Source organism: Neopsephotus bourkii, unplaced genomic scaffold (genome assembly GCF_033783945.1).
Source record: "Neopsephotus bourkii isolate Nb327-2 ecotype Australia unplaced genomic scaffold, CSIRO-AGI_Nbou_v1 NB_1328, whole genome shotgun sequence".
NCBI lineage: Eukaryota > Metazoa > Chordata > Aves > Psittaciformes > Psittacidae > Neopsephotus > Neopsephotus bourkii.
In genome coordinates, this window is record NW_026901808.1 from 3,902,135 (window position 1) to 3,924,820 (window position 22,686).

The window sequence follows — 22,686 nt, forward strand, 5'->3', positions numbered from 1 at the left end:
ATTAAATCTACAACTCCTCTTTTGCTAAGCAGGAGGAAGACTGTGACAAGAATGCACCTTATAACTGTGCTGACAGTACCAGCCACAGTAAAATTCATGGAAATATCGCCAATTTTCCAATTTCACTGGAAATTGCCAGTAACAAGATCTGTTTACAACACATGGTTTCTTTCTACAGAAATTAGGGTGCTAAGACATTTATAGGGGATAACAAATTATTCTCTTTGAGGAAGCTGCATTCCAAACACATGAAGTAAAAGCAGTAGAAAGATATGAAGTAGGCAGGGGCAAGTGTACTCCATAAAGGTCTGGGACAAATTCATCTAGAAATCTCCTTTGGCCATTTCCAGCTGGGTGCAAGTGTTTTCCCATGAGATGCAGATAATGAACTTGTCTTGATACCCTAAAAAGCTCCATAAGAATGGAGTTTTACCACAGAGGACACACACTATTTAGTATTATCCTAAATGTAATTCACAGGGTAGATTAATTAATTCAACTTCATTATGTTAGCTGTAAGATGGCACAACACTATCTGTGAGAAATCACTGCAGGCACTGCTGCATCTCCATACCCTCATGTGTTGGGGACTTGGAGAGGACAGCCCCAGGAGGAGCCCTTCCTCATAGAACCACACATCATACGAGTATTTTTACTGGGGGAAGCATGAAGGTATTCCTCAGGACAGGACTTCATAGATAGGCTGTAGTTTGCTCAGTCTAGCCACTTAACTCCACAACTGAACAAGGGCATCTAAAAGATCTTCATAATTTGGTGGGCAAAGGCAGTTCTTCACAGAGCTGTGAGGTTACATCAGTCCAGGTTCACCCCATACTAAAAGTGAAAGACTAGAGTCAGCTTCCAAGCATCCTGGTGGGAACATGACACTGACTCCTCAAGAGAAATCCCACTGGAGGTGACAAAATTCTGATAAACTATGTGTAGCCTGCATAGCAAAAGAAAGCACAGAGTAAAGTCAAATTTAGCTGGCTTGTCTGGAGAGGGGACAAGAGTCAAAGCACCCTTTAATTTAGGGATGAGGCCTGGAGGAAAACATGATGATATGTTTTAGGAGCAGTGGAAGTTAATCCTTTCATTAGGAACAGGTCAGGAGGCTGGGCAGGTGTATTTTCTTTTCTTAATCTCTTAGCACTCTAAGATCCTCTGTGCTCTTCGCTAGCCAAAACAGCTTGCTCCTGGTTATACCACTCAAGCAGAGTTCTTTATTTATCCACTTTATCTTCTTTGATAGCATGGCTGACCTTGTCTATGCCCCTGCTTTGCCCTATGAAATCTCTTCATTCAATCCTTTTCATTCATTTTCCACTCCTGATCTTCCCCACAGCAGAACTGTAGTTTGGTTCAAGATAATCCCCTGTGCAGGATTAGAGAAAATCCCAAGCAATGCTTTGACAAAGGGGAGTCTTTTCTACTGTTACAGAACGCAGGAAATGTGCCACAAGAACTGGATGCTTAAGCAAGTACCAGTAAGTAAAAATTACATCCAGATCTAAAGGCTGGCTCCAAACTACTTAACAGTGAGTTATTAAAATGACAGCTATGACAGTGCTGCCTATCACAACATGTGAAAACATATTCTATTCCCTGATTATGGCTGTAGCCTGCCCTTGCTGTGCCTGGATCAAGGGTTAAGAAAACATACTTTGTATCTTGAAAATTCCCGCAAGGCAAAGTCTGTAAATCAATAGTAACAACAAACCCCTTGCAAAGTGTATAGAGAGGAAAGTTGACCAAGACCTTAAGATTCTTGGAACACAATGACATTCTTAATTCTGGTTGCTTTTGAGCCTTTTGTAGCCCTTTTGCAGGTCAGAGAGCATGAAGACTATGTGGGAAAGGGATATAAGACTCGGAGCACTGCTACTTCGACTTCATGGGGTGGCCCTACAGTTTCACAGACAGAGCTAGTCTTAACTCACTTGGCAAACAGAGGGTGAGATTTTCTGTAACCCCTTGAGCTTCAGGTCACCTGCAAAGCAGCAAATCCATGAACCTGGATGTAGGAACTCTATTGGAATGACTACAGTTTTATTAGTGCTTGAAGCGGAAGTAGCTAGTGACACAAGGCTCACACTCTGTACTCTGAAAGAGCTATTGTAATTTGTTGGACTGTAAAACATAGTTCATAAGTATAATTTCAAGAAGAAGGAAAATACTTTCATTGCATAATTAATTACCTTCTTGAGTAGAAGTGATTACACTTCTAAGTCCTCAAGTCTTTTGGTTTTACAAGAAAGTAGAGAAGGGAATAGAGTTATCAAAATAAACATTCTTAAATCAAAGGAACTCTTTTTCACATTGCCCTGAGGATGCTCCCAGTGAGACAACTTTTTAGGCTATGCTATTCCTAGTAGTGTCTGGCACTACAAGAGGTTCCCTTTTCTGACCCCTTTTGCCCATTTTGATTCTTTCAGAGTTGCTTTGCAATTACATTAACATTTTACTGCATATGATTAGAGTACATCTGCACAGTAACATTCTGTGCCACGTGGGGATACATCAGCTAGCAACGAGATCACTGACTTCGAAACTAGAAACACTGGAACTATAGTACAACATTTCACCAAATTAACATACTACTTTTATGAACTGAGTGACTACAAGGCGCTTGACATGGTGCTATGCAGATCTATATTTCAATATTGATATAAGCTATATATTGGACATTATACCTCCTATATCTGGTTGATACTTTCCTACTGTTAATATGCTTTCTGTCCCTGACTGTGTATTTTAATCAAAGTATTTTAGGTTATTTCAAGCTGAAACAGACCTCAGGAGGTCTCAGTGGCTGCTGCTGCTGTTTTTCTGTTCTGTCTTCTACCAAAAGGCCTAAAACTTGAATGCTGTATTCTAGATGTGTCCTAATGAGTGCTGAGTAAAGGGAGATAATAATTTCCCCTCAGTCTACTTGCTGTGCTCCCACTAATTCAGCCCAAATTAATTCACCCAAATAAAATCAAGTAAAGAAAATTAACCTTCCTTAAACTAAAAATAGTCGATGATTTTTAGACTGTTTTTATTCCTGATGACAGATTATGCAATTTTCAGCTTACTTTTTCTACTACAGTTTTGCAACAGAATTCACATAGAAAGGGAATTTTCTTCTTTCTTCTGTCACTGTCTACAGCAAATGTCATTTTTTTCATTGCTGTTCTTCTAAACTTAGGATTTAGGTGCTCTTTGGATCACTGAAATTCAATGCAGTTATTATTTGAATAAATTCACTTGTCACTTCCACAGCACACTGTCATATCACTTTACCATTGGAGATGTTCAGCTGAGGTTCAACAGTGGCTACCTATACAATTGCTTGGGGAGAAAGGAAAGTACTGCTGGAACATGTTAGAGGATAGGCAGCAAAGAAGGATCTTGAACTTGGGTCTGTTGTGTTCAGCAGAATACTCCAGTCACAGAATTTCTGTTTGGTTGGGCATTTTCTCTTCCTCTTCCTGTCCCCTTTCCTTCTGCATCTCTCCAAACCAGCAATCGAACCTGTGAAATAATTTTCTCAAGACATTTGTAGCTGACTTAACTGATGAATATGTATGAATTTCAGTGTCCTCTATGGATATTTTTTTCTTGTCTGATCTTCTGCAGAGAACCTCCAGTTGGCTATTATATTCAATAAAGTGAAAACTCAGAGTCCCAAGAGACTAATTATCCATGGTTTTGTTACAATATTAATTCTGGCAATCGTGGAATTTTAAAATTCAGCTGAGGTAATATGAAAAGCAACTCTCTGAATAAGTGCATGATCATGAAATACTCCAAAGAACTTTTCTGAGATCGTTTGCTGTTGTGAGGTATGGCTTTTCAGTACTCAGCTGTATTTCTGTTATGACTTTAGAAGAGTGAAGTTTGGCCCCAAAAGTTGAAATTGTGATATTATTTCGTCAGGAAACAGTTTTGGGCAAAGACTAGCTCCTTCAAAACATGTTGCATTAGGCTGCAACTTGCAAAATGGCAAATGTTCTCACTTGTCTTGGTTTTACAGCGGTTACCATTTTTCAGTTAGCATTCACAGTTCGAGAGGGATTTGGTGGGAGATGTGGATGTCTCCCAGCAGAAAGACTTTTATGCTTCCTCCTTTCAATGGGCTCAGCTCTCAGCTGGTTAAATGCCATTTCAAACACACAAAGGAAGCCCTGTGCCTCCAGCAGCTGCTACCGAAGGGCCTAAGATTCCTGCAGGTCCTATGTCACATCTGCCTGACCTCTCCTTAGGTATACCTTTGACATCTCAAAAGACTCCAGATGCCTCTATAAAAGCAATAAAGTTGAGCCACAGCAAATATTATTTTCTGGACAGAAAGTGAGCTGTAATTATTAAGGGCAGATCCTGCCATTATATACATCCACTCTCTGTACTCAGTTGTACCTTTTGCACTATCTATACTCCAGGTAGTTGAAAAATCAACCTATCTGCAACTGTGTCTAACCAGCTTTCCTGTTTTCCAGTTGCTTTTGCAATGCCCTAACTGGACAGCTGGTGTGCTGGGGCTTGCTGTGATCTAAGCTTTTATTTCAACTTCCTGAACTTCATCTTGATTTAAAAAAAATCAAGAAAAAGTATAATTCAGTTGCATGTGGGGAATAATCTTTTCACATAACCCTACTGGTTACTTGCAGCGTCTCTTGGGGATATAGAAACACAGAAAACCTACTTCATGGGTCAGTCATAACATACCAAGTAAGTACCTGAAGCACAGAGCCTCAGAAGCCAGAATAACCTTTGGTTTTGTCCAAGGCACAAAAGACAAGTAAACCATGATCCTGGAAACACCCTTAAGAGCCTCTTCAGTTTTAATCTTTGCAGTGATTAATTAGCAGATTAATTCTGGGCAAACTTGGAAAAATATAAACTAAAAAATGTGATTTACTTACTTATTGTGGACCCAGATTCAGGCCTGTTCAGGGAACTGATGATAACAAAGCCAAAGCCTTCATTCTCCTTGCGGTGGATCACCACATCACTGGTTTGCAGGCTGTGAGAAGTGAAGCCCTCGGGCGGCGTAGCATTGCTACTAGAGACAGCATGATTACTGTTAGCATAAGTAGTGTAGTCACTTCTTGGAGAACTGTGGTGCGTAGACACTGAGCCTGGGCTTCTGCCATTCTCTGGGCACGGTTCTCCTACAACATAAATCACACCAGTATTACAGTCTGACTTGCTCAGTGGCCCGGTGACTTACAGTACATTTGCTAATGCAACATGAATACAGTTGACTGTCTATAGCCTAGACTACTACAAGTATTAAACTAGGAGCCGTAATAGATGCAGAGAGACAAGAATCTACACAATTATGCAAAACGTTGAGGAGTAATCAAATAAAGTAAGCATGAACACTCACTGCTAAGCTATCTACAAGAGAGGGAAGTAAGAAACACTGGCTATCTGGATTGCAAAACCATTAGCAAGCACTACTCCCTTGTCTGATGGTTGATATGTCATGAGGAGGAAAATGTGACTGTCTAATCCAATATAAAATTATCTGTGTTAGGATTAAAAGAATTTAAGCAGGCAGCTAGCTGCATAATGTTCGTCTTACAAGTTGATTAGCATACTCAGAAGATGTTCATGGAACTGAGTAGTTTACACAATGAAGAATAATCACAAACAGTTTTTCTGTGGGTGTCGTGACAGAAGAGGTGGTCATTTAAAGGCTTTGAAGATGTTCTTGTGTGGTAAGTTCATAAGGGCAGAAGTAAAAATGGAGCCCGTCCACACTTCAGTATCATTTTGTAGTAATGGGAACAGGGAACAAGTTAAATCTTGTGGGATTACACACCTTTTTTTAGTACCAATATTTTGTCAATGGAAAACAGTAAAGTTACACTTCCAGATGGGAAAAAAGATTTACATTCCTCACAGACCTAAGCTGTTTACAAGATTCAGCATGTATTGAGAGTTTTAATACAGAACTATTAGATGAATGTAAGTTTTCTGTTTGTAGCAATGAGAGTGGCAGCCATTCTACTGAACATGTGAAGAGCTTCTGCATACACACATACATCCTAGGAAGAGAGCTTGCAGATTAGACCTTCAGTGTGTACATATTAATGACATAAACATCATTCAAGGACAAGCTGTTGCTTTCTCAGTCAGGTGTGTCCTTTAGCAGTCCTTCTGCAACTATGAAATAAAGTGATTAGAGAGAATAAAGAGGAAGAAAACCAAACAATTATTATACTCCTGCATTAGAATTGAAAATCTGCGAGAGTTATTGAACCAAATCTGCAACTAAATGCCATAGTCAGTGACAAGAGCGATCTCATTTTCTGGCTGTCATGTTTCAGAAAGCTGAATATTGTTTATGTCGGTATGGCTGCAACAGAAAGGAAATTATCTTACCCTGAAGAGTGACCAAGAGCTAGCTTGGCCATAAAAGAATGCAACTGAATACCATTAAGTACAGGAAAAGAAAGATAAAGGAGGAAAAGTGTAAATGTCTATTGATTGTCAGCTGTGCAATAGATATTCACCAGAAGCATGCTTCTTGCTTCTGCCTGTGAAAAGAAAATGGCATTTTAATCAGCGGTGTTCCAAATACCACATTTTCCTGATTTTATTTTTTTTTTCTAGAGCTTGTGAATGTTGATTTTCTGTTCCAGATCTAAGTAAGTATCTGTGCAAAATGGCACCTCCAGGTGAGGGCTGAGATAGATACATCAGTTATCAGGCAGGTAAGGAAAGCCCCAGATCCTTCTGTTGTATACATTCATGCTGGTGAGAAATTCACACAGGATCAGTTGGCCTGCTGTGTCAGTATAGCATCTTTCAGTCCTGCCAAACATTGGTCGTTCCAAGAATTTTTCCACAAAGCTTATGTTGTAACACACCAAATTAAAACCTGTTCAGCTCCTGAAATGCTTAAATGTTAGTGAGTTACACACTGTACACCCCGGTGTGGCACTCTCAAGGCCCAAGAATAACTCCAGGTGTTTTACCAGCTTGCTTCATTTTCTGTGCCAGGAGACCAGAGTGTCTAAGCAGCAGCGAAAGCTGGCATCCACTCTGTGCTAACCCTCTTGCTAATCCTGCCTGCAGTCTGTACAGGCGGCTGACCCAGGAGAGGTGCTAATCGCAAGCGCCCGGCGGATTACCTTGGTTATTGGCCATTTTCCTAGTGCTGGGGGAGCTGCGAGGGGGTGTCGCGCCCGGCGGAGGGGGACCTTTCTGGCTGGAGGACTCTGGAGTCAGTAACAGAAGAAAGTCAGTCCCGCGAGACTGGTGCTGCGGTGCCGCAGTGGGAGGGGGACTGCGAAGACGGGGGTGAGTGGGAAGGCAGCTTTTTGGCAGGGGGACGAACGGCGCAGGCAATGACAGCAGATCTAGGGCATGGAGAGGCGGAAGACAGGACAGGCTTGGGAACGTGGTTTTGCTCATTTCTGGTGCCTCAGTGAAGTGTTCTTGCCACCACAAATGTTCGAAAAGTTCTTAAATAAACTTCTTTCCGTGAGTAAGGAAAAGTTGCAATGGAACGGCAGCAAATTCTCCCATGAGAGCTTTAATAGACACTGCCACACATTTTTTTCCAGGTTTGAGTGATTTAAAACAATTGAGACTGAGACAGTCGAAAGGTTTAATATACTTAAATTTCTTCATAGAATCATAGAATAGTTAGGGTTGGAAAGGACCTTTAGATCATCTAATTCCAGCCCCCCCGCCATGGGCAGGGACACCTCACACTAAACCATGTCATTTTAGATTTATTTACTGAATGTGTCCACTTGAAGAGAGGATTCTGGCCTCTTCCTAAGAGCCGCTTGTGCCATACAGAAGATTTTCAGCCAGCTTGAGTTGTAGTCAGGGGGAAAATTCCAGATGACATCAGTGAGACCAGAAATGGGCTTTTAACAAATACAAGAGTGAAATGAGTTCCTGCCCTAAACAGTTAACAGTCTTTGAGCCTTTCTGTGATTGCTTTTTGACACAGCCAGTTTTAACAGCATTAACCTAGGTGAACATTTTTTCCCAAAAAGTGGACAAAAGGAGACAGCATGGAACAAATCCAGAGCACTCATGATCACCACACCAGGGTTGCCAACATTGTTTCCACTTCCGAAGGAAACAACACTCAGCGGTAGCATTTTTATCAGAGAGAAGGGACACACATTTACAGTTATTCTGTCTTCAAACAGCACCTTTCACTCACCTGTGGGTAGCACCTTTCTCCTCACAGTAAGATTCACTTGCCCATTTCGGGCAGCATTATGCATAAGATCAATCACATATCGGTGGGTTTTGCCGGCCACTGGAATCCCGTCTACATACACCAGCTCATCACCAGGGTGGAGACGACCATCTCGGTCTGCTGAGCCCATGGCAATTACTGCTCCAATAAGAATCTAGGCAGTAAAGAAACAAAATCCTGTCATATATACCCTGAGCCTCCAACTGAGTGCCATGAATGTTGCAGTGATTTTCCCTTTCTTTTGAAATTAAGCTAGTGGTGCAGGGCAGATGAAGAGGTCCCTGTGTGTTTGAAAGTTGTGCTTATCCTCTGTGGGTATGACTGAAGATGCTTCCTTGCCTTTGGTGAGAAGACGTTTCCTACTGGTGTAGATGTGCTACACCTGAGAATCCTCACCTAAGGATGATCTACCTGGTAGCTTCCAATCAAGACATCTGTCGATAAGGAGTGTTGAGTTTATATAGACTACATTATGCAGAAGATCTGTGCAGATTAATCCCATGTAAGGGTTAATCTGCCTATTTCTTACTGAAGTTTCTTCACTGCTGCATAATTTAAGCACCCAGAGTAATACAATTGAGGTCTGTAGTGGAAGTGACTACTACACAGAGTTTGCTTTGGAAAAGCAGTGCGATATTAAATATTGTTACTCATAATGGATAATTGCTTAAGTAGTGGTTGATTAACAAAATGGAAAAAGAGGAAAAGTGTGAGCTTACTCTGGGCAGATGTTGTTTTCCCAAAATGAAATTTAAATGTAATTTGTCTGGGACATATAAACTTGTGAAAAATCTGTTCAAAACCTTTTAATGACTTTCTCCACTTTCTATGCATATAAATTCACATAATTTATTAGAAGAAGACATATGTATTACCCCTGTGGAATAACTGGTAGAACAGTTGAGACTGATTCAAACAAAATGTTCTTTCTTTCAAAGAGTATTAAAGCATTCAGAGTGTGTTTCAAATTTTCCTTTCTCTTGTTCAGTGTGAGAGTGAGCACAGAATGATGGATATGACATGCTGTTTGACAATCCCTTTTAAATAATAAAAGATAAAAACTATCAAGTCTTGCTTTTCATGATGAACTGCAAAGGCTAGATGTGGTAGGGATGCAGGTGGTCTTGTGTTTTTTGTGGTCTTAGCTGCAGAGTTGCAAGTATCCCAGCAGAGTGTTTAAATGAAACCCCATATGGAGCCTGGAGAACTTTCACCAGTTTCTAGCTTCCCTTTGGCTCACTTTTGCTTTCAAAACTTAGCAAAGAGAGAACACGATGCAGCATTTTCCTACTTTCTGGTGTTCTTGGGATCCTGTTAAGCAGTGCCAGGCTCAGTTGCCAGACAGATTCTTTCAGGCTCTCTATTCTGTCCTTCAAATAGTGAAAGAATATACCTCAAAGCTTTGGAAAATTCTCTGTGCAAAATCCCAACTATGAATCATGGATTTATGCTCCTTTAATGGCTTAGAAAAAATGTTGTCTAAATCTACATTTAGCTGGATCTTCACAAAGTATTCTCAAAACTTTGTATTGAGGCATTTCATATGAGTAAGAACTTTTTCCTAGTTATCTTGGGAATACATGGGTGATAACACTCTGCAGCTTGGAATATTGTAGGGACTGTCTTCGTGTGATTTTACTGAGTGTTTGCAGTTTCTTTATAATCGTCTGCCAAAGTATGGAATAATTCGTGCATCTTTAACCTCTGGAGAAATATAAATGCAGATCATAGCATGCCGGTCCATTGGTATCTTTAGCGAAGTGCAAAAATCCTTTCTGGTTTTGACTGTTAACTAATGATTGCTGATATTTCACATATCCACAGTGAAATGTGATTGTGTTAACTTATCTCAGTGGTGGAACTGACTACTAATGTAAGCAGCAAAGTCTTAATTTAAACACTTCAGTTAGGTCTGTCAAGGTGATGGCCACCATATCTGTTATGTGGTATATTTAACTGCAGGAATAACTTAATTTTCCTTCTTTTTCCTTTTCTGTGTCTGAACTTGTTTCTTATCCAGTATGTGCTCATTTCATAGCTGAGTAGTTTCCATAATAGTTATAAATTCTGCAAGCAAAAAACAAACTGGAAAATTATTTATCAATATTACCTCTATAAAGCAGTTTCACACTGGCATGATATTGCTTTGAATGTATAAGGAAAAGGATGAAGACAGCTAGGCAATAAAGAGTGTGTTGTAGAGAAAAGGGAAAGTTTCACCTACTGCTTGAGATCAAAGGTGAGAAATGCTGGGATTGATTAGGAAGATTGTGACGGAGCATAATGTGAAATTGAAGCCTGGGTCTATTAACTCATACATGTCAATATATTTTGATACTAACTTTGTTTGTGATTCTTGGTAATTATTTGACTTTGTGTTTCAGTTTCTCTGAATATAACACAGTAGCTTCACAGGCACATAGTAAAATTTAAAAGGTCTGATTCATTTCACCTAAATTTAAGTGTCTGTGATTTCTAAATCCAAGATAAGAATCTGAACTCTGTCTAATCACTGTTAAAAATAGGAATTTCTAAGGCATGGTCTGCAGTACCCTAGTGTTTTGCTTTATGGGCATCTGTTATGTTTTAGAAATGTCTGTTTCTTGGCACTGATTATAAAAGGATTATAGACATTTATCCTACAGGCATTTTTTAGAAGAATTCCAGTCAATCTGTGCTGAAAAGGTGAAACTCTTCATGCAATTAGGTGTATGTTCCTGTGATCCTGAATTTGAGCTGTGCAAAGTATACAAAATGCTTCTCTGCTTTGGGCCAGCAATTTACAAATTCAGCAAAGTTCCAGTTTCAATACACTTGCAGCCTCTCAGTGATATTATAATTCACTTTAACAGGGTCAGATTAACTCAAGTTACCGGAAGATGTGATAAATACCTGCGGTGGTATGATCTCATGAGATTTGAGAGATGATTTGAAGTGGCACAACCCACAGTCTTGGTATTTGAAATATCTCAATAAATTCAAGTCCTTGGAAAGCACAGTTATGCTTACAAATATGGAAAGTAGAGTAGTCCAGCAGCCTTTTCTCCATCTAAGTTGCCAGGTAGCTCATATAACTAGAAGTAAACTAATCTACAGTCTCTCTATAGTGTCAGTATTGTCCTTCTAAAAAAAACTGTGTGCGGATTTGGCTGCTTTGAAAAATATTGCCTTATGCTGAAGAATCCATATTCCTTTTTAGAAACTGAACCACAAAGACAAAAGGCAAAGAAAGCTTCTTTTTGTTCTGTGCTACGCAACTGCACAGCAGGAGAGCTGAAACAAACACTTCAAAGTGTCTCAGTTCTTGTTTCATTTGAAAAGCAGGGGTTTGGAGGACAGGCAGAAACTGCCTCTCCTTTTCTGGAGGTGAAAGAAATGGGTAGCTGCAGGTGGGCTGTCCATGTGGGACCAGGGAAGCAGCGGAGGAGAGAAAACAGTTAAGAATTCTTGTATTTTGAATAAAAAATTGATGGAAACTAACAAAAGTGGAATACATCTATTGTTTTGTGGTTTTTTACTTTTATTTTGGTGATGAATTGTAGCAGTGAAAACAAGTAAGGCAACAAAGAAGGAGTGAGAACTGACACCTAGCTCTAAGCATGTGTCCTTTCGCTTCATAGGGTCCTCAAGCCAGAATCTTATTTATTCTGAAGGACTCAGAGAGACGGTTTGTAGGGACATAGACCCCCGTTAGATTGATACATCTTGGGAAAAAATATTCTTGTATTTGCAAGCCCTGAAACAGAGATAGCAACCTTGGGGCTAAGTGCAGGCTGAGAGCAATTGTCCAGCAGGACAGCGAAGCATCTTAGAAGGTGGCTTACAGAAGGCAGCGTTTTTGGTCCTGCTCTCCAAAACTAGCAAGGTGCTTATCTCTGTACTTGGTATCCAGCTACAACTCTTTGACTTTTCACAGTAAAGCCAGGTCAGTCCTTTGCTGAAAAAAAACCTAGAAAGAGCTGCTTCCTCTCTAACAGTTCAGTGCATACTGCATGTAGCTGGGAGGCAAAAGACTTGTTTCTAAGTTCCTGCTCAATTGGGCTGTTGACAAGAGACATAAATTCAGGTTTCCCAGCATGTATTCTTAACTATCAGAATCAGATATTCTAAACCAGTTTTCTCTCAGTCCTTCAGGTTGAAATCATTCCATTTTATATAAGTAATGAGCTTCTAGATGAGGCATTTCAGCTGCACTTTTCTCCATGAGAATGTCATAAACATCCAAACTGCAGAGGCATTCAGGCACTCAGTCTGTGCCTACTTAATTATCAATTTGTAATGAAAAAAGCCCTAAAGGAGACACCAGGGCAGACTTTCCTAGAATACTGAATAGCTCTGTAGCCAGGGACCCTTTCCTGAGAGGTTGGAAATGTCACTATTGTCCAAAGCAGATAGAGGGAGACCTCCAAATCTTTCACTAATGCCAATTTTTTTGCAGGATAAAATGATAAAATGGGACATTTCCTCTAGCTCCTAATAGATTTCTGTTTTAGCTTCACCCAGTAGGTGACTTTTGAGAACCCATACTAACTGGGCCATCCCAAAAGGAAAATGCTGAAAATGCTTAGCTGGAGAATGTGCACATGATAGGTCAGTGGCCTCATTTTATGTGTGCTGGGACATGCTCCATGGAAGAAAGTTCGATGTCAGAGGGTCTTCAGGCACACTGCAAATGTAGATGATGAAACTGTGTTGTTTTATAGTCCTTCTGTACAGCTATAACTTATTTAGCTTTCAAAAAAATATATATATACCTTATTTAGCTTTCAAAATCCATTCCAAAACACTTATTCTAAAATAGGGCCTCTGCATTTCAGTCACCACTCGAAGCACCTTTTTTAGAAGACATTGCATTTGTTTCTTTTTACATGATGCATCAGTCAACTATTAGTATTTATCAGTACTTCAACAGATGTTGACAATTTTAAAATAGAGGAACTTCTTTGTTTCTCACAGCCATGTGTTGGTTAATGTTAATGCTTGAATGAAAACTGTATTATTCCATATGAATTTGAATATGGAATATACCTATCAACTAGTTATACATTATCTCAGAAAGGTGGTAATGCAGGACTATGTATAAGGTTGTGATAATAAAATGTCATTATTGACTTGGCATTAGTCCTCACTGACAAAGCACAGTTACATCACCAAAGTTATTCTGAAGGAGTACTAAATCTGCCCGCTTTTTCAAAATTATAGTATTTATATGTCACTAATTTACCAAAATGTGTACACATTTCTTTTAAAATTCATGTATATGTTTGATTTTATACTTTATTTAATTTATGTAACGTTTTGTTACTTTTCATTTGGTTACAAGGCTATGTCTCTCCTGATGATACAAAGCTATAATTTTTATGCCTGATGCATCACATGATGTTGTTGTCTAACTTGGAACATGGACTACTGTTCCTGGTAGGGCCTTCTGTGCTTCTGGAAATAAACTGTGTTCTCAACAGTATCTTTTGACCTTATGTGTATATATATATATATATAGTCTGTCTACATTGAACACAGTTATATATAGTCTTACATAATTTGATTTTTTAACTCTTCTGCTTAAACTCAGTTTTGGAAAGTCACGATTAAAAGATGCCAGGTCATACTCCGCAGTAATGGGCTGAGTGGTGCACTGTTTCTAAGTTAAGTTCTTCTGATTTTAACTTAATTAACTGTGGCATCTTCCAGATAAGGACAACCTGAGAGTCCTTTTTCTATGGATTAATAAAGCAGCCATTTTACTCATAGCCTTAACATGGTGTTCATGTGGGTTCAGCTATGTAGTAACATTTTTCTGACCTTTACACAGATCTTAGAGTTATAAAAAGAAAAGTCATGAAGAAATAACTCACAGGCTGTCCAGGCTCATCCCCTCCCAGGATTCTGAAGCCAAACCCAGACTCCATTCTCCGAAGGTGAACATCCAGCTCCTTGTAATCGGGACCTGGTTTAAAAGGGAAATCCCACTGAGAAAACATTTTGGCTTTGTCTTGAGAATTTGCACCATCTTCCCTCCCACCTTGTGTTCACTGCACATGACTAATGGCATCCTGGTTAGAGCTGGTGGAAACAAATGGGACACAATGTGTTGTACACAGACAAGGAGGAGACTTGAAAATATAGGTATATCCTGGAGGATCATTATGTTCAGTAGAATACACTAAACCAAGCAAGAATGCATTCACAGGAGAAGAGTACTGGAAAAGTCTGTCCATAATAGAGGTTGTAAAGGTGCCTTCTTCCTACAACTGACTGCATAATATACTGCTGTTCATCCACCTGTGGTATTTGATCTTAGTTTTCCTTGCAATTCATTAAAACCTAAAGAAAATAAACTGAAATGGGAGATAGAGATACAGGAAAAGAATCAGTCAACTTACATAAGATGAATAATCATTACAGGCCATTTAAGTTCCAAATACAGATGTAAAGCAGTATGTCTTTTTATGTAACATAGCTTTTAAGCACTCTACTTTCAGGTAAAACCTTCAATAAAGAGTTTTGACGAAAGCTATCATTATAAGACTGAGTCTTAGGGTTTAAATTGAAATCTAACATCATTAACTTGAACTCTTTAATGCTACTCAATTAAAATCTCAACAGCTTTATGAATCATTAAGATTGTGCTTCCATATGCCTGCATAACTTGCCTGTAAACATATATTGTCCCCTGGAATATATCAGTTGAGGAACATGGTGGTTTTTAAAAGTCAGTTTCTTATAAAAGTGTCTTTAGCTTCATTTGAGCGAGCCCATTTTGGGGGGGGGGGGTCTTGATGCCCTCAAAATACAAAAGAGGAATCTAAATAAAAACTGAAGTGAAACTGTAAGCAGCTAGAGGACTAAGAAGTTCTCTTGACTATTGCTTTGTCTGCATGTTCAGAGATGCTTTAGGCTCGTTACCTAAAGCAGGGCAGTGGTTAATAGGAATGGTCTTTCATACATATCGCACTCTGGTCTATAAGTTGTGACAGCTTTCAGCCAGTGTCAGCTTGCTGCCGACTCCAACAAATAAAAAGGGATGAGTAGGTTTATTTCAGCAAACTGTGTAGTGTCTCATGTTTCCTCAGGAGGGGAGAGACTATAGATGGCTTAAATACTAAGTTTAAGTACTAAAGTACTAAGTACTAAATGGTATTCATTTACAGATCCCCTCCAGAGCCATCAGTGGACCTCTCACAAACTGCAGAGTCAGGCAGTTTAGTGGGGTATTAAAGATGATTCAGTTTCAGTCAGGTCTTGGAAAGACAGAGACACAGAACTACATGCAGTGGCTCTACACTATGACCTCTCTAGGCAGCAGCATAGTGCATTATTTCAGCAATGTATATGGTATGAGTGATACTGAATTACAAATATTTCAATTGCTAAAATAAAAGCAATACTTTCCCTACCATGCTGCTTCTTATATATTTAGAAAACAAACCCAAACAGATCCTAACAGCTTATTATCCTGACTTTTTTCAATGTCGTTGATAAGTGTTTCAACAGTGAATAAAAGAACATATGAAGGTTTTGCATGCACAGTATGTTAATGCAGAGGTTGTTTAAACGTTGCAAGATGCAAAGGAATTTTAAGATGAAAGTGATACCTTATCTCTACCTGATCTGCTGTGCCCAAGTGTAACAAAATGGGGCTTAGTACTAGGGAGAGGGCTTTACAGATAGACCCAGTAGGATCACTGTTTATAGCCCAGGTCTAACACTCAAAGGCACTGTTTCCAGCAAACTAAGCATAACCTTTATTTGCACACACATGAATGGATATGCACAGCTGGGAATACATTAAGAAAGTATAAGAATGTCAGGTCATGAAGAATGTGTCTTGCACACAGAGATGAAAGCATCCCTCAAACATGCACACTGACAAAGCTGATTCAAACCAATGTTGACACCAGACTCCAAAGTAAGAGGTAGTGGTTTTTTAAAAGAGGCTGGTTTTTCTACACATTTAGAATGGAAAAGGTTAAGCCAGGTTGTCCATGAAAAGGCTTAGGCTAAAAATACTGTATATGGAAATACTATTCTGTGCTAGCTCTAACACAGTTTGGAAGTCTTGGGATTAAATGACAGTGATACCATGCTTGTTCAGAAGAGCCTTCCTTTGCAAATAGCTGAGCCTATGGAACCCATCCTCTGCCAACTCTTACCAAGACACTGAAAATTGCTTTTAAAATATAATTCTCTTTTCTGTCTTGCCAAGCAAACAGCACATGGGACTGGAAAGGATCCCTGTGTCACCTAGCCCAGCTGCCTGTTACTGCAAGCCTCTGAAAGCTAACAGCACACAGACCTTTCCAGTAAAGACACAGGCAAAGAAGACACCTGAGCTTGTCTGTGGCCTTTGTCACTAGGTCACCTGCCTCATTCAGAATTTTTACTGACAGATTGCACCCCATGATTTTACTCAGTCTTTCACAGTAATACACTATCACCAGTGACTGCTACTACACTTAAGAGCATTTCCTCCACTGCTGTTAAGACCATTTCCTCCACTGCTGTTGCTGGTTGTTTCAGCTTTCATGCTTGGTATGCTACAACACCACTGGCTGCACTGACCAGTTCTCCATTGGTCTGGAGACAACTACACCATATATACGTGAATTACATGTCTGAATGTGGACCTGATTTCCACTTTTATGCTTAGGTCACTCATGAAAATAACGCAAGCCTTATTGCAAGGCTCTCCGCTAATACTACCCTTTCACTTCAGAAACTGTTCTTTTAGTAGAACTGTTTATCTGCTTTTTAGCCATTCCTCTTTACATCTTGTGCTTAGCACTGTCTTCTTCAGGCTAACCTGGAAGTACTTCAGTTATAGCAGGCATTTTGTAAAATGTCTAGCTGAAGTCTAGATAGATTAAGCATGCACTGTTTGGTGTGAAAAATCAGTTAACGGGTCAGTCCAGCATCAACAAACTCCTTTTGCATTAGGTCCCAATTTATCTCCATGTCAGCAGTTAGTCTCTAATTGAAAATAAGTTCTAAAGACTTGCTGCTGATGAGATCACTCTTCTGTTTTTGTAGGACAGGTAAGTTGTTCACTACAATGTAGTTCTGCTACAGGACCTCATGCTTTGTAGATTTACTAAAAGCCCCTAGTATTATGTGGCAGCAGTTTCAGTATTCCTGAAAGTATTCTTACCCTTGTTAAGTGACTACATTTCATCTTTCTTTGGTGCCTGCTTCTTTAAAATTGTGGTCTTTTTTTTTTTTTTTTTTTTCCCCACAAAGGGTTTTTAGATAAACTAAAATTTGTCTTTTTTTTGCTGGAGCAGATTTTCAGTTAACCATACAAAGAAAATTACCTACAATTACAGAAAAATTATGCTCCTATGCCTTGCATTATACTACAAGCTCTTGGTTAATATCACTTCTTTATGGAAAATGTGCCTTTTTTTTCTCTTGGTAAACTAGATTAGCACCTTGTGGATCATGCTAAGTAAGAAGAAATGAATAGGTTTGAAGAGAAGGGGGTCGAGCCAAGGCTGAATTACTGTAGTCTTTTGCACAGTTTGCTTATCTTTCCAGTCAACTTAATACACCTGAACTTCCCATCTCCTACCAGTTTCACTGAAAGGACAGTTTCAACTTAAAGACAGTATTTCTGATCACATAATATGGGTATCTTATGCAAGAATAACAGTGTTGCCTGCTCTCCCTTGCCTCTCTACACATTTATATTAGAAAAAGCACTTTAGCTTTGCCTGCTAGTAACTTCATTGTCTTTTTCATAGTTACAGCATTGCGCTATTTCTTTTCCTGTAAAGGAAAAATTTCTTAACTGATCATTTGGCCTACAAGATAAAAAAACCCCAAACAACAATTCATTTTGCTAGGAGATAAAACCAACTGGCTCCCCCATGAATTTGAGAATGGTATTGGACAAGCTGTGATCTGATCATTGCTGCACAGCAAGGACAATAAAGAGCACTGGGAAATCCTGTTTTCTGGTCCTGCATGACAGGGAATGTAAAGGTAGCAGTAGAGACTGTTACTTAAAAATAGTGAGACCTCATAGGTGAAGATGTGATTATCAACTCTCAGCTACATTTTCGTACTGCAGTGCTGTGATTTTTATAGTGATAAAGCTGGTAGTTGGGATGGTGCTGTAAATGCAGAGATAGAAAATTTTCTTTGTTAAATCTCTTCTACATTGCAATTAAAACAAGGATGAAGAACTCAGCTGCAATAATTTTACAGTCTTTCTGGGTGTACTCAAATATCCCGCTAAAATAAAAATTAATTTGAACTCCTTTGCTGATGATGGTAGAAGATTTTTGTTCGATATAAATCATTACTATGAATTATGAATTGTGATTGTAACAAATCTTAGATAACTGTTAATCTGAGTTTCAGACGCTCTCGTAAGATATGAAAGCCTGAAAACAGTCATGGTATGCTGGTTTTCAATGTGAGCAGCTTTTTAAAAAAGATATGTACTTCCTCTTGATATTTATAAGGAGGAAAGGCTGGAAAACAAAGACTTCAGTGTAAAAATCAGTAAAGCAAAGGAAAAAAAAAGAAAAAAAGAATTCGTGTGCTAACAGTTATTCAATATATAAACTCTACTGCGGTATGCAAAACTGGCCCGGTATCATACTTAAAGATGTCTGTCCAACCTCTGTAGGACTCGAAAAGACTTTTATGGGATTGTCAAAACAGCCTTTTCGAATGGGATGCTTGTTTTAACAGTTCACAACATCAGGAAATCAAATATTGCTGTTTTTTAAACAAGTCTGTTGCCACTTTAAAAGACTGATGTTGATTCAATCACCCCAAAAGTCTGTTTTTGAGAGTTTTTTCTTTTAGGTTTTTATGCTACAGGATATATGAATGGGAGCAAGGAATGTGCAGGTCTGCAAAATACATCCTTTCTTGCAAACCTAGATAGACTTCATTTCAGTTTTACAAAAAATATCACTTAAGCTTAGATTTGGGCCGGAGATATAGAGATGCATTTTTATGTTACAGTGAACACTAATGTATGAAAGTACACATAAACCACTGTGAAGCATATACAAAAACTGGCTGAGGAAAAACTTTTCCTTCCTCAAAATGTAGATCTATTATTAAAAGATTTAGTTAGCATTCTATAACCCCACAAAGCTCATAAAAATAAAATGGTGACTGGGCAGTCATGACTGGCCATTATCTAGAGAAATGATTAAAGAAAGAAAAACTAAAACATAAAATGAAGGACAACTAGTTTACAGAACAACGAAGGCTGAAGAATACTTGCCAGAGGAATCCGCTCGAAAACCAGTCCTGGGCAGCACTTGTTCTGAATAGGAAAACGGGGAATTAAAGATGAAATACATTTCTCAAGTTATTTAAAGATGCAGCATCAATTTCTCAGCTCTGTTTCAAATTACTGAAGTGCAATTCCTACTTTTTATTGCAGGTATTTTTTTGTCCTCCCCTCCTTCCTGACTTCCTGGGTGGTATGTGTATGTATTCCTGCTAGATTCCTGTACATTTCTATGCAAAGTGAAACAGACAGTAAGATGGTGGTAGTGTTCCTTTAACACAACATCAGTTATGATGAAGACAGTATTGCTAATGTTTCAAAATTGTGAAAGTTAGTGACAATATTTGTACCTTAAGCACAGTGAAAGGGAAAGTTTGATGGCTGTATTTAGGTGAATTTACCAGTGCTTTTATTCAATTCAATTGTAAAATGACTTTTATTATCAAGAAGAGCAAGATTTTCCAGAAGGATGTATGTTATGAATAACAACTGGTGGTAAGTGAAGGCAAATGTAGGTAAACCCATTAATACACTTTTAATGCAGGTAGTTTCAAAGTATTTGCATTTTACTAGATGAAATGCAGCAAAATAACCGATTTGTTTTCATATGCAACTACTTTGCTGGCATTAGAAGAAACTGGAACAAATCCATAGCTGAATTCAGTCACACTTTCTTTGCTGATTTTGAAATGTTCTAAGATTTTCCGGTTTATTATCTCTTTTATTATCTCATCCAGAGTGAACTGCAAAACATCCCAAACCAGATGCAATTTCCATTGGCTTACCAAAACCCAAAAGGTAAATAAACCACCTTTTGCTTTACTAACACATTAATGTGACTCTAAAACAGAACATCATACTACACGTTTCATGGTATAAACGGGGTAAGGTCTGTTACATCAGCATCTGTAGGATGGTGATGCAACATATGAGTATATAATATCTTCCTGAGAAGGACGACAGAAATGGATTTAATGCTGTAAGCAGATAGCTCAGGGCAGAAGGATCACAGAGAATGCACTGGAGGACAGCAGTTTTGTCTTAACCTTCTGGAAATATGTGGATGTGGTGAGAGAAAAGAGAAGAAAGTATTTCCTCTGTGGGCAGCTGCTTTACCACTTTGGAAGAGTTTGGACTAAAGCTACTTGCCTTCTAATGGACTGATTCCTAAAGGCAGCATGGACTGTAATGGTAGCAGCTGAGTAATTCATAGTTCACTTGAGTCAATACTGAACTAACGCTCTAGAGCAAAGACATTTTCACAGAAATAGATATGGAAGCCACTGAATGTTTTATGCCTTTTTTGGCATCTCAGCCATGACCTGCTCAAATTCAGGGGACTGCTACCCTGCTTACCTAAAATACAGTCTAGGGATTCCACTGGATGGGAACAACCCTTTGGATTTGGTGTTCCTATTGTATTTGTGTTTATAGGCTGTGTTAAGAGTTGAGTCATGTGGGCTTTGGTGTTTTAGTTTATAGGTCACTGCACATCTATACTTTGGTGGTTAAAGGAGGTAATTCCTTTACACCCTTAAGATTTCGTAAAGTGATTTGGGATCCTTCAAGATGAGAGGCATTATCTAAATGTAAATTAGTGCATCAGCACAGGTCCTGAAAACCAAAAACTTTGAAACTGATGCTGCTCCATTGTGAACTTGGAGAAATGATTTTTTTTACTCACATCCTTTCAAGATTTTAATGGAACTCTTAAAAGAGACAGAATTACTTTAATCTACAGAAAGCAATAAAAGTACACTTTTAGGTTTGGAAGGACACAAGCCTTTTCTCTTGGCCATCCAGCTAGAATTACTCTTTGGAGCTGCTGTGAGATTGCTTCATCCTGTGTTTTCATTTCTGCTTGCAGTCAACCTAATACTCCCCAGAATTGGCCTCAAGTAGCAAAGTGAAAGAAGCACAACCATGCTCAAACTGTGACAAAATAGGAAACAACTTGCTATGCTAAGATAGCCATATATCTTAAGTAACTTAGCAATATCTTTTTTGTAAGCTATTGTTTGTGATGAAGCGGAAGTGCCTGTCAACAGGCAGCTGCCTTTAAAGCTAATCTCATTAAGGCTGAACTGGCTTTTGCTCCCAAATAGGTGTCTTTGTCATGCAGAACTTCCTACAGAATCTCATGGTCTTAATAATTATCTTGTGTTAAACCATTCAGCATCTAGCATTGGTTTGCGTTGTAGTTTAGGAATGAAACTTGGAACTGTACTATGCTGAAGGTGTTGAAGCAGTCCTCAAAGTTCTTAAAAATGTATGATTACACAAAAGATAAACCTCAGTGCCGACATGATTTTTTTTGGTAACTACAGCAAAGCAGTGTTCATTTTAGGAAGAATCTGCTGTCAGCAGTCTGGGTCTATGCAGTACAGGATATTTGTAATGATGTCACTGGCACTTTGATTTCTATAACAGAACCTCTAAATAGCCGTGCTTATGTCATAGACAAACTGTTAGCAGAAAACTTCAAAAGAAGAAAGATCTGGGAAGAACATTTAACATGTAAGAAGAGACTTTATTAGCAACGTCTCCCCATGTCAAATGCAGCGATATAGGTAGTTCTTTCCAAAACTCACATAGTTCTGGGCTCAAAGACCATACAGAACAGCAGCTTCCAAGTGAACAGGAAGAACCACTGGGAGTGGTCCTCAGCCAAGCAGAATGCATGCTACTGTGCACATCCTGGTGCCTTCTATCTGATAAAAATAAACGGATTGATCCAGTAATTTTACCAAAATTACTGAGATCTAGCAAGTTGTGTTTTATAAAAACCTGTCAGTTACTTTTATAGGAAACTAACCTTTATACAAGGTGATTTAAACCTTTCCATTTACTTCTTAAATTCATTTTGACATTTTATAAACTTTTACTATGTTAAACCTCCTGACAGCAGAAGGCATGTTTGGAGAGGCCAGGACAAAGAGACTAGCCTACCCAACACTGCCATCAGGAACACACATTCAAAGTGCACAAAGTTCTAGATTGTTGACATGAGATTTCTGTATTCTCCATATAAAGCCTTTCTGGCTGAAATTCTGCAGTTGCCATGAGTAGCTGTAGTCCTTTATTGGAAATAGGAATGAAATAATTACAAAGTAGAGTTTGAACGTATAATAAAATACTTGGTAAACTCATTGTATTAAGTTTTTTTAGATACAAGAATCAAGAATGTAAAACTAAAAAGCCTTCTTCTGATCTG

The 22,686-nt window shown here is 38.8% G+C and overlaps 1 protein-coding gene across 15 annotated transcripts in view; it reads right to left on the reverse strand.

The window, feature by feature from the left end:
• The window catches only part of MAGI2 (membrane associated guanylate kinase, WW and PDZ domain containing 2), a 728,751-nt gene that overhangs the window by 60,771 nt on the left and 645,294 nt on the right, over positions 1 to 22,686 (reverse strand). For 9 of the 15 annotated variants that reach the window (XM_061366359.1, XM_061366365.1, XM_061366351.1 and 6 more), the window contains 5 exons: positions 19,467 to 19,505; positions 14,074 to 14,168; positions 8,180 to 8,372; positions 7,128 to 7,214; positions 4,908 to 5,156 (listed from right to left, as the gene is read on the reverse strand). In XM_061366359.1, coding sequence (XP_061222343.1) covers positions 4,908 to 5,156; positions 7,128 to 7,214; positions 8,180 to 8,372; positions 14,074 to 14,168; positions 19,467 to 19,505 — 663 coding nt within the window. The remainder of the gene's footprint in view (positions 1 to 4,907; positions 5,157 to 7,127; positions 7,215 to 8,179; positions 8,373 to 14,073; positions 14,169 to 19,466; positions 19,506 to 22,686) is intronic. The other 6 variants (XM_061366356.1, XM_061366355.1, XM_061366362.1 and 3 more) reach the window with 3 other exon arrangements.